The 16187-nt window shown below is 43.8% G+C and overlaps 1 protein-coding gene and 1 long non-coding RNA gene across 3 annotated transcripts; both read right to left on the bottom strand.

Annotated features, from left to right (window-relative positions):
- Positions 1-4420: 4420 nt before the first annotated feature.
- On the bottom strand, positions 4421-6738 carry LOC119301210. 2 transcript variants are annotated; one of them, XR_005146966.1, is made up of 4 exons: positions 6423-6738; positions 5661-5737; positions 4989-5086; positions 4421-4831 (listed from the first exon to the last, which is right to left on the bottom strand). It is a non-coding gene; the product is annotated as an uncharacterized LOC119301210 (long non-coding RNA). The 2 variants fall into 2 exon arrangements; XR_005146967.1 differs by having other exon boundaries at positions 5669-5737; positions 6423-6737.
- Positions 6739-10609: 3871 nt separating this feature from the next.
- LOC119301209 (cytochrome P450 76M5-like) lies at positions 10610-12389 on the bottom strand. Its single transcript, XM_037578143.1, has 2 exons — positions 11457-12389; positions 10610-11349 (listed from the first exon to the last, which is right to left on the bottom strand). The coding sequence occupies exons 1-2, from the start codon at positions 12321-12323 to the stop codon at positions 10732-10734; spliced, it is 1485 nt and encodes a 494-aa protein (XP_037434040.1). The 5' UTR covers positions 12324-12389; the 3' UTR covers positions 10610-10731.
- Between the last annotated feature and the right edge of the window lie 3798 nt (positions 12390-16187).

A 16187-nucleotide genomic window follows, 5' to 3' on the forward strand; every position in this document is an offset into this window, starting at 1 on the left:
CCCCCCAAGCAGCAGGCTCGTCACGTCCCCCCGTCGGCCTTTCATGCAGTCGGCGACCACATCTGTGCATCCACAGCCGCGCGGGACGACCTCAACAGCACCAGAGGCGAGCCCCCCTCCCCTTTCTCCTTTGCTTCTTCCTCCTCTCCCCGCAAACTCCCTCCGGCGAGGTTCAGTACACGTCCATCCCCCGGAGGCTCGCGTGCAGTTCAGCCAGCGACGGCGTGTAGTATGGCGTACGACGGCATGCAGTTCCGCGACCCTCCCATGCACCACGACAACGACGAGCAGCAACGTGGATGGGAGTGGACTGCATCCCACGTCGTACGTTCACACAGCAAACCACCACCCCGCACCCTGCGGTCTGCTCCCTCGTCGGTGGTGGATCCAAGCTCATATGCGCCCATGCAGTCCACTGCATCCGTGAAGGTCACCGGAGCTCATCTGCTCCTTTGTTCTTCAGTATGCAGTTTGGTTCTCTTTTTTGCTTTCAAATTTATTGTATGCCGAAGTGCAGTTTGTCAAATGGGTGTATTCTTGCATGCAGTTCGGTGATGTTCTGTAAAAACTAAAAAAAATTGCTGCTGGTAGTATAAGAAATTCAGACCGATAGTTTGCCTTTTGCAGTTCACTGCTCCTCTCCAGGCAACACGCTATATCCTTTTTTCGGGTGTTCATACAAAAATGCAAGACTTAGTTTGTATATTATAGAAAAAAATCTAATGTGGTTCATTTGTATGAAGGCTTGTGGTTCGCTGTGTAAAAAGAAAAGGAAAGAAAAACAACGATGTAGCCCTTCTTTTGTAAGAGCACTTCACCTCGTCCTTGAGCCAAAACTACAAAAAAAAGAGCTGTCAAACAATATAAAAAATGTTGTAGTTCTCTTGACCGCGTCACGCAGTGCAAAACTCGTTAAAACAAAAACAAATGTTATAAAATAAAAACAAAACAATGCAGTACATTAGCCTCAAAACAGAAACAAATGTTATAAAATAAAAAACAAAACAATGTAGTACACTATCCTCAAGAATGCGGTCTAAATGCATTAGTAAAAAAGAGTCATGGAAAGAAACAACTAATGCAGTACTCTTGGCTCATCCACACAATTCAAACAAAGAAAAAGAAAATCCTTTTTTTAGAAGTTCACTCATGCGGTTCACTTTAGGTAGTGTCGCGGCTCACTTACTCTCGATTTGAAGTGCAAAAAACATGTTACAGAGATGGCAAAAAAAAGATTGTGGTTCTTGCAAAATTTGCATCGACAAAGGAAATCATGAAGTTCACTTGACTGCCTGCTGCAGTGCGGTTTTCCGTTTGAAGCAGTGCGTTCTTCTATCCGATGAAAGGTCCACTCGCTTGGTCAATGCGCATAAAAATTTAATAAGTATGAAAAAAATACAACAAAAACTCATGAGGTTCACTTTTGATAGTGTTGCGGTTCATTTTCGGAAGTGTTGCGGTCCACTCTCGTTCAAAAAAGAGTTGAAAAAAGACAACAAAAACTTTTGCGAGCAATTTATGTCCGACAAAAAGAAATCATGAAGTTCACTTGGCTGCCTGCTGCAGTGCAGTTTTTCGTTTGAAGCAGTGCGTTCTTCTGTCCGATGAAGTACACATGATGATTTTGGTCTCGCGAAAAACAGAGTGTCCGCTTTTCGGTAAATTTAAAACTGCTCTTAAACCTAAGGAATTAGAGAGAGTGTTCTACATGAAAAAGTTGCGTCTCGTACGTAGCTTTCCAACGGCGTATCATATGCCTCGTTTCGACAAACGGTTAGAAAACTGGAGAGAAAACAGTACCAAAAATTTTGAAAAAAATTAAAAAAATAGAATTTCGTGATTTAGTAGATTTGAAATTGCTTTTAAACCGTAACGAATTAGAGAAAATAATAGATATGTAAAAGATGCGACTCGACGATATCTATCCAACGGTGTATCGTTTGCTTCATTCCGACGAGCGGTTTAGAAAACAACGCGAAAAAACGCTCGCTGCCACTAGTCATTGGCCGCACCATTTTCAAAACTGCTCTTAAACCGTGAGGAATCTCGAAAAGTGTTCAACATGACGAAGTTGTGCCTAATCCATAGCTTTCCAACGGTATATCTTACGCCTCATTTTGATAAACGGTTAAAAAACTAGAGCAAAAACATTACCGAAAAAGCGCTGCGTACAGTTTTTTACGACACGAAGTTCACTGGTCTCTGTAATGAAGTGCTCTAGCTATAGAAAATGCAGTGCACCTGTGTTGAGCGTGCAGTGCGGAAGTGTTATTAGAATAGTTATTCTGATAATATTATCAGAATAGACCAACTGTATATATAATAGTTATTTTTCACCCCCCCCCCCTTTATTTCACCATCAATGCACCGTAATTTTACGTTCCGTAAGTTTTGTCTTATTTCCGACGCAAAAAGGGACCGTAAAAAAATATATAATCACCGAAAAAAATTATGTTATGTAAAATTACAAACCTAAAAACATAGTCTAAAATACACATAAACTGCAAATTTTCTTGCCTTATGTCCTATATTTTTATTTTCTTATGTCAAATTTTACGTAGTGAATCAATATGAATGTAAATATTTGAATTCGAAACGTAATTTAATTATGAAATAATCGTAAGATTACCTCGGGTGAAGAATAACTTATTCTGCACCCTGGGTGATGAATAGTATTACCCTGGGTGATGAATAGTAATACTATTCATCACCCAGAATGCAGAATAAGTTATTCTTCACCCGAGGTATTCTTACGATCGCTTCATAAATAAATTACATTTGGATACAAATAGTTACATTCATATTGATTTACTACGTAAAATTTGGTATAAGAAAAACAAAAAAAATAGATATAAGACTAGAAATATCGTATTTTTATGTATGTTTTACACTATGTTTTTACATTCGTAATTTTACATAACATAAAATATTTTTTACGGCGAGTACATATTTTATTACGTTCTCTTCTTATGTATGAAATAAGACATAATTTACGAAACGTAAAAATACGATGCATTGATATCAAAATAGAGAGGGGATGAAGAATAACAATTCTTCACCCAGGGTGACGAATAGCGTGACCCTAGGATCGCGCTATTCGTCACTCTGGGTGAGAAATTGTTATTTCTCACCCCATCCATCTGATGCATCGACCACACCCTCCTCGCGAACAAATTCTGTTGCCAGCTTCGTAACCGACGCCGTAAGATTTTCAAACTCTCCCGTAAGAAAAGAATACTACCGTCCGAAGATATCTATAGGAACCCAAGAACTCCAACCACCGTCGTAAGATTTCCATCGACGTAAGATTTCTGGGAACATATAGGATTCCAACCAGCATCGTAAGATTCCCAAACTCTCTCGTAAGGAAAAATAGCTCACGTAACTAGTCAGCCCAGGTGCGCCAGCACTAATCTATTTAAAAAATAGTGATGTGCAGAATTTCGAAAGCCATGTAAAGTAGGAACTATGACGTAAACCTTATTGCAAGAATTCTCTTTGGACCACCAATTGAACCTAAAATACCTTATGCCGACAAATCATCACCAAGTAATGGCATGTTCTGATGTTCCTGTAATAATTGTCATCTTGACTGCATATGCAAGAAAAGCACAAGGCTTAGGCGTGGAAAATCATGGCACAGCCAAATGCACCGCAAATAGCCTGCCGTGCATATAAAAACCCTAAAATATAAAGTCATGCAAGAACTAAGAGAAATTTAGTACTACGTGAGCTAAGGACAACTCTAGCCAATGCCCTAAAACCAATTAGAGGAGCAAAACTCAGGTTTTACTCATCTAATCTGACCTAGCGAACTCCTAAAATCCATAGAGGAGGATAACTTTTCCTCCATGGTGTATCCAGCGCCTATATTTACTCCATCGCTGAGTGACCGAGTAAAAAAAATCCCTTCCTCCTCTACGTCTCCTCCTCTCGAATCCCCGCAGCCAGTGACTCCCCCACCGTTCCCCGTCGCCCCCTCCATCGCCGCCGGTACCCCGAGGTGGTGGAGGGAGAGCGCAAGATCTTCGTGGAGGCGAAACGCACAGCCGACGAGGAGGTCATTGTCCTCTCGGACGACAAGGACGGCAGCGCTGCCGACGACTTTGACATTGAAGAGTGGCGGAGGATCTTCCCTGAGTGCGGCGATGACGGCACATGGGCGGACTCCATGGGCTGTGGGATTTCACGGGTGGACTAGACTATGTTTCGGCGAATTCTTATGTACATTATGTGTCGAATTTTTGTTTAGAAGTTTGTTTAAATCGAATCTATGTTGAACTTATGAAAATTTGCTTTTACTCCACTTAATTTAGGAGTTCGGCTAGGTCCGACCAAAACTTAGTGGAATAAAAATACTTCACTAAGTTTACTCTACCGTTTTGCTCCTCCATTTTTAGGAGATCGACTAGAGTTGGCCTGAGTACACAATCGTTGTATATAGGAGTAACTATTAATTACATGTGAAGCTAATTGTATATACAATTCAAGTCAAAGATAATTCTGGTAAACACATGGTATACCTCCCTTGCAAAAAAAGACACATGGTATACTAGTATACACTGATAAAAGAATTTTATGGAAACAACATAATGGTGTCAAAGCCAACTTTTATTCGCAAAAAAAGCCAACTTCATATGATCATATCGCTTTTGTTAGCACTGCCTTTCTTCATATCAGCATATGGTCAACGGAGGGGAAGATATGAAGCAAGTAGTGATTCTGAAATGGTAAACACACCCTGTTTCACCCCTGCCTACAAGGCAACAACACCAGTAGAGATCAGAGAAGGACCTCATCTGGAAGCTTCCCCAACCATGTCAATGGCCAACTGGACAATGAAAAGAAAACATATGACATAACTCAAGAAAAATATCTTGAAACTCTTACAAAATTTGTTCTGACAAATTATCCTCTTCATTCCAGAAAAAGTGAAATGTTGCAATGATACAAAGAGATATTCTTTTCTGTTAATAGAAGAAATTTACCTAATTAAAACTAGCAAGACCAATTGGTACCAACCATAGCTCCCACAGCTTAGCCTAACTGTTGATGTGAACTTGCCGAGGAACTTGCTGATAAGAGCCTGCACATAAAAAGGAGTAAGCATAGAACAATAACCAAAAACTCTATTATCTTGACAAGGGGTATAGTATAAGACAACAGTATAAGTCTTCCGTTACACAGATGTAGAGATTTTGGTTATTGTCAAGAAGAGGAATCAGATGAACCAAATAGTGTTGTCTTAATTTGTACGGAACATAAACATTTGTCGATGGATAGTCTATACGGACAGTCGGACATGCATGATAACAGCATGTGCGAGTACACTTGCAGCTGTAGTCAGGGCTGGGGCACTTCAATTCATAATTTCTTCTGAACAGACATGAATCACAACATTGAAACCGAAGAATTTTTTAATCTCTAGTAGGCAGTTATTTGTTATGTGACCAAGTCAGCATCAGTTACGTGATAGGGCAAAGGAACCACATAAATCCTGCCTTCATCACTCCTAAATTGTAAACGAAGCAACTACTAGTGATCTTTACAAGAAGATTCTCTTCCTTTGAAAGGTTGGAACCTACTGCAATCCGTAGAAAGGATTTGACGATTGTATACCTTACACATTACTATTATATTAATAAGCAAAGGGCACTCACCACCTCACCTCAAAGTTCTTAACCACCCTGACAAGCAGACTTCAGCAAAGCCAAATCAATGGCCAGCCTCAAAACACCTGAAATGTCTACCATCTCTTAGTATTGCTAACAGATTTAAGTAAACCTGCTGAATTTTCTTATACAGATTTGCAGCCAATTTTTTTACATAGATAGATACCTTGCTCTCTAAGTAGTGGCTAGTGACATGACCAAAGGGGGAAAAGGAGGTTAATTATAACACTACCTTGCAGACTTGTACCCATGTTCTCAAATTCAGCTATTACCAGCTACCACTGATTTTCTGAAAAGAAGTGCAACACTACCTTGCAGACTTGTACCCATGTTCTCAAATTCGGCTATTACCAGCTACCACTGATTTTCTGAAAAGAAGTGCACTTGAATTTATTTACTTTTAAACTTGTTTCATACAATTTCTGGTTTATCCAATAGTCTATGTGGCGACTATTGGAGCTAACTCGTCATTAGCATGTTATAAATGTAGAAGCTATGAATAAAAAATTTCCAAGCGGCAAACTCAAGAATAAGACATTAGCTCGCTGCCTGGTTAGCTGAAACTAAATAAAGTGAATGCTGTGAACATGCCTACTTGAGATATTTATTCACCACCCGTTAATTTGTATCCTTCCACACTATAGTATTGATTAGTTAACCGTAGATCTAGATCTGCTCTATAAAAAATTGAAAAAGAGAGAATCTGGTGGAGATCTGTTACCAGATTGAGCAAAACTGAATTTTTCATACCAGTGTGACATGTATGTTGATGATGCAAGACGGTGAGGAGGCCAGCCGTAGACTTGTGGCCATGTGGAGTCACTGCTCATGGCTGGACTGGCCGAGCATACCGTCTTGGTCTGCCGCAGACGCTAGATGCCGCCGGCCGACGAGGGCACCAGGCCAGCCGCCGAGCCGCACGGAGACGAGGGCCACACCCCACCGCACACAGCCGAGAGGCCGCCACTACGCTACGTCCACTCTTCTCCGTCCTGCTGTCGACACCGAAGCCACCCATACCGATCGGCCGCTCGCCGCCGAAACCGGATCCTCTAAGGAATGTCACCGTGCTACAGTGTTAGGCTAGTGTAAAATGAAGAAGGAAAGTTAGGGACTTTAGTAGATAATTAATAGGTTGTTTAGTGTTGGTATTTACTGTAGATATAAATAATTTAAATTTAATTTTATTTCACCATCAATTTGTTTGCATATAATTACTATAAATGTATACGGTAGATCATCAAATTGCAAATTAATTTAAATCATTTTAGACATAATTATATGAATAGAAAGAAGGAAAGTTAGAGTATTGTAGCTTCTCTAACATTCCTTCTTAATGTTAGAGGATCCGGTTCCCTCGCCGCTGAGACCTCCGGCCGCTACCGCCCGCAATTAGAAACGCCATGAGCCCACGACTAAAATAATACTTTCTCTGTTCCAAAATAGATAACTCAACTTTGTATTAACATTAATATTTTGGAACTGAGGGAGTAACTGTTCATGGGTATACCAAACTAATAAATTACATCGGCTGACATTGTGAAGGGGCAAAAATTTACTCAGCGGGCGTTGGATCCCGTAAGAAAAAGGAGAGCGGTGGAGGTGCGAGTGCGAGACAGGGTGAGGAATAGCTTATTCTTCACTTTGGGTTTTAAATAGATTTTATATTTATATATATGTAGTGTTACTATTTATCACCCAGGGTGCAGAATAAGTTATTCTTCACCCGAGGTAATCTTACGATCATTTTATAATTAAATTACGTTTTGAATTCAAATAGTTACATTCCTATTGATTCACTACGTAAAATTTGACATAAGAAAATAAAAATATAGGTCATAAGACAAGAAAATTTGTATTTTATGTGTATTTTAGACTATGTTTTTACGTTTGTAATTTTACATAACATAAAATATTTTTTACGGCAATTATATATTTTCTTACGGTCCTTTTTGCGTCGGAAATAAGACAAAAATTACGGAACGTAAAAATTATGGTGCATTGATGGTAAAATAGAGGGGGGTGAAGAATAACTATTTCTCACCCAGGTTGACGAATAGCGCGACCCTCCTATATATATATATATATATATATAATACTATCACCTACTCCCTCCGTCTGAAAAAGTTTGTCTCGAGCTTGTCTTTCAATTGAATGTATCTAGCATTAACTTGTTGCTAGATACATTCATTTAAAGGACAAAATTTTTGGACAGAGGAAGTAGTTGTTTATCTTGCTTAGCATAAGTTGTCGGTGCACATAGGTAAGCCTAGTTGTTTTAGGTTTTGTGCTTGACAAATTAAACGCTAGTTTTATTCCGCATTTGTTCAAGCCTAAACCGTAATTATTTTAAAGTATCTATTCACCCCCCTCCTCTAGGAGACATCCATAATCTTTCAGCAACCATCAACATGTCCCATATATTTTCCCTACCAAGAAAATGAACAATTCTTCCGCTTACAATACATAAAATATATGCTTTCAAGAATCCCCAGAAAGCCTCTCGAAGCATTGATCGATAACAACCGGGTTGTATTCTCATTTGGTTCTCTAAAGTACTCCGCGCCAAAACCCTTAACTATAGCTTTGCAAAAAATGTACAATTACTCAAGGCATATGAACTCACTAATTCGTACATACTGATGAACTAGATCGTCGGGAACTCCATATGCAAGCATCCGGAGCTAAAGTGCATTTCTGATAAGAGAAGAAGCCAGCCTTACCAATAACATCGTACTTGCATTTGGAGTAATCATCACAAACCATAACTCCCTTTCGAATACGGTTGACCAATGACTTCCCATCCATAAGCATCGTCGGAAAAGTTAGGCATTGAATAGTGAATTTGTGCGAAGAAAATAATCGTTGAATACCAGGACATGACTTCCAATATAACCCTCCAACACACATATTTGTTTCATCCTCCAGAAGAAAAGCTCTTCTCCTTCCGTCGGCGTCGCCGCCGGTCTGTCCCATCTTCGATGACCTATAGGCCATGGAGGTGCGGAGGATCTCGGCCCCCCGTCGGCGGGAGGGACCCCGTTCTCCAGGGGCGGAGCCAGGATTTTGGTATAGGGGGGGCCAAGTCAAGTTCCTAAACTTTTCTAGACCAAAAAATAACAATCATCATACTGTAATATATGCTATGCGCTACAAAACATTGATACAATTGTATGAGTTCAAATTTGCCTTTACAATTGCCAATAAGATGACAAAAAATTAATAATTTCATTGAAAGAGAACTTACTCTTTGTAAAAAAATCAACGTTTATGATCATGCATAACCCAAGTAAGCCTCCAGTTTCACGATGTCCGGCATATCCTGATCATGAGTGTCAATTGGACCGGATTTGTGACTTGCACATCAGCCTCATTAACAATTTCAGTAGAGAACTTGAAGCAACTGGCTTAAAAAATAAATTAATGTTAACTGTGTTTGACACCGCTTTTCTCTTCATAGCTGCTTTGCCGTATAACAATTAGCTATATTGGATAAATTTGACATGGGGAAAGTTTGCATCACAAATAACTACTCATACAAGATAATTTGCATCACGGTCACACTAATTTTTAGGACATGTACATGATAGGAATTCTTCATAGAATAATAGCATTACAAATCAGACTACCAAAACATGTAAACTAGTAAAATCTGATGTATATATTCAACAATGATACAAGATGAGAATTGAGATTTGTAGATGAATGGCCTGATGTGCTGATGTGCTAAACCTAGTTTCCGTTGGTTGGAATCAAGCCTGCATCGCGTTGTCGCAGTTATGCCGTATGAATAGAGTTGGGAGCAGTAGGGCAGGGAAAAGAGGTGGCCGGGCGGGCGAGGGCACGGAACGGCGGCGACGAAGCCACGTACAGGTTTTTCTTATAAGCCTAATCCACGTACAGGCTAATCATGCGAGAACGCAAAGCCCAGAGAAACTATGGGACTAGAGCGAAACCTGGCCGCTAGTGTGGGCTTCACATGGGCCTTTTCTCTTTTTTACAAATTCACGCTGTGACATAGGGGGGGCCAGAAACGTATAAGTCTAAGGAATACGAGCGTTCGTATCGCTAATTACATAGTATCGTTCGACCATTAGGGGGGGCCAGGCCCCTGCTCGCCCCCCCTTGGCTCCGCCACTGCCGTTCTCTTTCTTCTTAGAGTCAGCGTCTTGGTTGGGGCTGTGTGGTGGCGGTGATGTCTCTTAGTAAGAATGATGTCTCCCACATTCTATCCCCATCCCGATGGTGTGTCTAGCATTATTGGAGGGCGTGTGAAGGTTTGTCTCTGTCGGATCTTGCGGATTTCGGTCGGTGCTAGTCTTCGGTGGATCTATTTGGATCCGATCTTCGTCAGTCTTCGTTTAAGTGTTTACAGGTTTGATCCTTCTGATCTACGACTTCCTTCATCGGCGATGGTTGCTATTCTGGTGCGTTGGTCCTATGAGGCCTTAGCACGGCGACTTCCTGATTATCTACTACAACAAAGTTTGTCCGGCTCCGATGAGGGAGAGGTGATGACGCCGGCGCGCCTTTGGCTCACTCCAATGCGTGTAGTCGTCGCTAGGTGGTCCATGGACACGGTTGTAATTTTTATTAACTATATTGTTCTTTGTACTGCTATGTTTAAAGATGAATAGATTAGAAGTTTCTCGTAGAAAAAACAAACCGTCCAACACAACAAGCGTACCTTTGGTACCACCTTCAACTTCCAATTCCATAGGAAAGCCCACAATTGTTCTTCTAACGATGAAGCTTCCAACATCGCTCCTTCCTTTAGAGCGACGACACCACAACTGTTCTTTAACTTCAATGCTTGATAGTTTACCCAAAGCACTTGTACATTTATAATAAGTTTGTCTACTAATGGAATACATGTGGTTATTTCAAAAAGAAAACACGTGTACATTTATTCATTATCATCACTTACCTATTCATTACTACTACACTTGTGATCTGAACGTCTCCCTTGTTCATGCCAACACAAACTGCTGATACCACATACGCAAACGAACAGTGCACGCGTACTACATCTACGCAGACAACCAACGACAACAATCCATCACGAGAATAATGGCAGTGGCACGGCCTTGATTGGCGTGACCATATTGAGAGACATCCTATACCGGTCCCGAACATCCACGTCGCACGGCTGCATCCCCTCTGGCAGCCTCCACTCAAACCTGTGCAGCAGGGACGCGAGGATGAGGGTCACAACCCTTGTCGCCATGGGCATACCAGGGCAGGCCCTTCTCCCCGCCCCGAACGGCATGAACTCGAACCGGTCTTTGCCCCGGAAGTCCATGTCCGCCCCGACGAACCTCTCCGGCATGAACTCCTCGGGCAGCGTCCACGTCGCCGGGTCGCGCATGACGGCCCACAGGTTGACGATCACCATGGCGCCCTTGGGCACCACGAAGCCCCCGACCTCCGCGCCTTCGACCATGGCCTGGTGCGGTATCAGGAGCGGGCTTGGCGGGTGTAGGCGCATGCTCTCCATCAGCACGGCCTGGAGATACGGCAGCCTGCTGATGTCGGATTCGTCGGGATACTGCTTTGCACCAACCACTCCCTGCAGCTCGGCGCGAACCTTTGACATGACGGCCGGGTGCCGAAGTAGCTCGGCCATCGTCCACTCCACGGTGAGAGCGTTTGTCTCTGTCCCTGCTATGAACAGATCCTGCAAAACACGCGACATTTTTCTGGTTAGCTCGGATTTCTCATTTGTGTCCACTTCCTCGGATCTTCAAAGATCAGTTTATTCTTCAGTTCAGAAGTCAAGCATACCAAAAGAAAGGACTTGATTGTCTGAATGCTGAGCTGATCCACCGAGTGAAGCTGGAGTAGCACATCCAAGAAATCCCCCTGCCTTTCACCTCCGGCCTTCATACGACGCTCAATAATCGGGTCAAAGAAGTCAAAGAACCTCCTCAGATGCTCGACGGTACTGCGGCGGCGGCCCTGCAAGTCAAGAACAGAGAGCACGGGAAAGAGGTCCGACATGTTCGGCTTGATGAGCTCCATGAGGAGGTCGTTGGTCAGCGTCTCGAGACCCTGCGCCCGGTCTGAGCTCAGGTCGCCCACCTCCTCGGAAAACAGCACGCTGGAGACGATGTTGAACAGCCCGGAGAGCACGACGCGGCCGACCTCCACGGTCTCCCCGGCATGGCCGCGGATGCAGCCCACCAGGCCCCTCACCTTCTCCTCCCGCACCGCGCGCGCCGCGTCGAGGGCGTGCGCCGAGAACAGGTGGTTGGTGCACACGGCGCGGAGGCGCTTCCACAGCGGGCTGCTGGACGGCAGCCATATGATGGAGTGCTCGTGGTTGCCCAGCGCGCGCGCGGCGTCGGCGACGGACCGCGCCGCCAGGAGGTGGTCGTACTTCTGCAGCACGTCGCGGGCGCACGCGGCGGACGAGGCCACGACGGCGGTGGTGGCGCCGAGCTTGATGGATATGATGGGGCCGTGCACCCCGGCGAGCCTGGTAAGGGCCTGGTGCAGATCGCCTTGGATGTCAAAGATGTTGCCGAGGAGAGGGATCGGCGTCGGGCCCGGCGGCAGCCGCGAACTCTTACTGCCTACAAGGAAGAGTTTGTAGAGGACACAAGAGGCGAGTGAAACGTACACAAGCCATAGCATGTACGAAGCTTCCATTTTCGCTTGCTACAAGTTCACGATGCGATGGGCTGTTGGCGCAATTGATTGAACGCAGTACGACTTATATACATGGAGCAACTGCGATAGTAAAATCTATATGGTGGGTTTCTTCGATTTTTTCATCCATCCAGAAGTAGATAGTAAACCATGTAAAAAAACAGAAGTAGATTGTAATTACCCACCTTGCTAGTTATAAGAGCATCTCCAACAGCCGCGCAACACGCGGTGTGCTAAAAAGTACTTTGCAGCACGTCCATCATCTGATTTAGCGCGGCGGGCAACGCTGGCTTCAGCAGACGCGATAAAATTTAGCGCGCGCGTAGCTCCAGCGGCCGTGCTAAAATGCAGCGCGCGCTATCACACGGACATTGCATACATATTTAAAAAAAATGATACATAGATATTTTACATAGTTCCATAGTATAGATAGATAAAACTACGATGCAACGACATAAAAAACGACTAGATAGTGCAACTACAAGCTACTCCCAGTCGTCCTAATCATCATCATTATCATCCTCGCTGGTCTGTTCCGGGGTATCGAGCCACATGTCCTCCCAACAATGATCATTATTCGTAAAGATCGACTGCCCACTTGCTTCAACGATATCGCACTGCGATAACGCCATGGCCTTCCGCCGACGCCTGTTCAACCGATCCGCGCGGCGCTTTGCCGTCCTCTCTGCCCGGTAGGCTTGCTTGTTGGCGACGTCCTTCAGGTGGCGCCGGCGCTACTCCGCCATGCCTCGCTCGTCCTCCTCGACGATGAGGAGACGGCGCTGCCGCCGAGTGTGCTCCGCACGGTCCTGGTCCGTGATAAGACGAGGCGAAGGGGCGACGTCCTGCGCCTGCTGGCGCGTGTGGACGTCCTGAAAGTTTATCTGCGCGTGCGGCCTATCTAGGCGCCACGCCGCCACGTCGTACGTGCAGGCAGCCTTGTGCACAGTCTCGAAGGTGCCGAGGCCGAGCCGAACGTCGCCGGACCGAATCTCGGCGTAGTACCAGCCGTTGGGGCGCTGGCGGACGCCGCGGTAGCCTGACGCTCCTCGGCGGCGCGGCGGCATGGTGGCGCGTCGGTGGGGGGTTCTGCAGCAGCTAGAAAGCAAAGGGAGCTACGAGAAAGTGGAGAAGAGCGTGCGTGGCAATGTGGATTGCCGCGTGGCAAGTGCCGCAATTTATAGGTGCGCCAAATGTACTGCGCAAGCTGCCGTCTTTTCTCGCGCGCGCTAGTTTCCCGCCACCGCTGGAGCGCGCGAAAACATCCCACGCGCGCTAAAAAATCAGTTTACCGCGCGCGCACATATTTTGGCGCGGTTGTTGGAGATGCTCTTAGTTGCACCCGAAGTTGATAATAATTACCCACCCACATAAGTCACAAAAATCACGCATTGATTTTCTCGTAGGTCGTTTCATTGCACACAATGTTTTGTAGTCATCTTTTTTTTTCATTGGTTGTTTGTGTTACATATTAGACTAAGAGAAGAAATTGCACAATAAGGACTCGAACAATGATCGTGTTAAAGGAGCCCGCATGCACGAGCCAAGTCATGTAGCCAATGTTGTTACAGAAATAAAGAACGGTATCCTTTTGATGGTTAAGCGAGTTTTCTACATCAAAAAACTTAGGATATCTCTAAGGGAGACTCTCAAACCTTCAGTATATGTCCGATCGAATAGTTTCATTCACTTTTGCAATTTCATGCGGACCCGCATCAATTCGCAAAGTGGCCTGGACGTCCATTTTTCGGCAAAATAGAGACAAATATGGGGAAGCTATACCGGATTTCGGACATTCACTTGACCAACCAAAGACTCCGTGTGGTCCTTCTGTCTTCTTTTTCTTTTTTTTTGATCTGGTCCTCCTGTCTTCTCTATCTGCACATACATGGTCCCCCTCTCCTCTCTCTCCTCTCAACCGGACACCACACTATAATATCCCACCACATGCATGGTCCCACCTACTTTCTCTCCTCCCAACCGGATACTTTGTGAATAGCATTGAATGGCTCTCTCCCGCATCATGTCCGCGGACCACCTCTGGACATAAAAACATACATTTATCGAAGGTATTTGTGAGTCTACGTTGGAGATGCCCTTAGAAGCCATAGATCGATCATGTAAATATGTCGATGGCATGTAATCCTCGACCTTTTGCCTGCACTGCGCAGTAGCCCTGCTGGGCTATTTTGGGGCTTCATCGGACTGGTCAATGCTGGGCTAAAATGAAATTTTTTTGCTATCATGGAGAATCGAACTGTCACGACCACCTTCAGTTTACGATGACGGTTCAACCAGTTCAACTAGCTTTTGATAGTGATAACGATAGAGGTCCACTACTGTAGAATGCTGCTAACGCGACACTACAATCAGAGACCCTTTGACGAAACTGTGTGCGATGCATTAATCGCAAACGATGATGTAAAAAATCATCAAAAAAGATGCAAAATGTTTGCGATGGCGGGTACATCAAACACGGTTCAGATTTTACTTCTATGTGCGATGCTGGCATACGGTTGTTCCAGACAAACTATTTGCGATTATACAGAACAACAAAAACGGGCAACCATATCAATGTGTATGCGATATACAACATACAATTCGCTCCGATGAACTGTTTGCTATTAGAGAAAGCAACAGAAACGGTCAGCCAGATCAAGATGTGTGTGATATACAGCATACGGTTCACTTAAATGAACTGTTTTCGATTATGTAAGAGAACATAAACGGTTCAACTTAACAAAATGTGTGTGATACGCGACAAACAGGCCCGAAGGTTAATTTGAGAACAAGTACACAGAGGTTAATTTGACATACATGACTTATAAGTTTCACAGAAATCATATCACTTTTTTTGGAAAACATTTGATTGCGTTGAATGTATATAGTGCACCGTCCTATTAGTTGAATTGACCTCGAGGTCCATGTTTTGAAAACATGTCATAAAGTAACGGGATAGACCTTCATTCAAGCTGATCAACATGTGTTCAAAAAACAAAAATTATCAAAAAGTAACGAGATAGACCTTCTTCAAGCCAATCAACATGTGTTAAAAAACAAAAAATGTCAAAAATTAAAAAACAAGGACCTCAAGGTTAATTCAACTAATATGATGAATCACTATATACATTCAACGCAATTAAATGTTTACAGTGATCCATCAAATTAGTTAATTTAACATCGAGCCCACTTTCCATCCGGTCACCCATCTGATGACTACTCAAGCCTCAACACACTTAACTTGGGAGTTCTGTTAGATGAGCTATCGATAAGGAAGCTGGTCCTTGCTTCTGTAGGATCCCTCTTTGCATCCTTTATTGCGCACCCGGATGGCCGACTGTTGCCGCCCAATGGTCAATGCCACATCCCCCGCGAATGTAGAAGTTTCCCTCCATTGGATAAGTGGCAAACGGTTAATCCAGAAGAACTGTTTGCGATGATGCAGAACAACAAAAACAGGCAACCAGATGAGGGTGTGTGCGATATAGGGCATACATTTCACTAGGATGAACTGTGTGTGATTAGGCAACACAATGAAATGGTTCAACTGAACAAGATGTGTGTGATACGCGGCAAACAGGTCCGTAATCAGAAATGTGTGTGAAGACCAATAATAACACAGATGATTGCTGCTAATAAGCCGTGTGATTTTCTCTGTCTACAGAAGAATAACATGTGTGTGTATGTGTGTGTATGTGTATGTGTGTGTGCGCGCATATATATATATATATAAGGAGAGAGAGAGAGAGAGAGAGAGAGTGGCACTATTCTAATCTTGTGATTAGAATAACTATTTGGATCACAGCGCCCTATATAGGGGCGATTGGATGTTCCTGATATCCCAACAAGCCCACCCCCGATTGG

The sequence above is a fragment of the Triticum dicoccoides genome, chromosome 5A (genome assembly GCF_002162155.2).
Source record: "Triticum dicoccoides isolate Atlit2015 ecotype Zavitan chromosome 5A, WEW_v2.0, whole genome shotgun sequence".
Lineage (NCBI taxonomy): Eukaryota > Viridiplantae > Streptophyta > Magnoliopsida > Poales > Poaceae > Triticum > Triticum dicoccoides.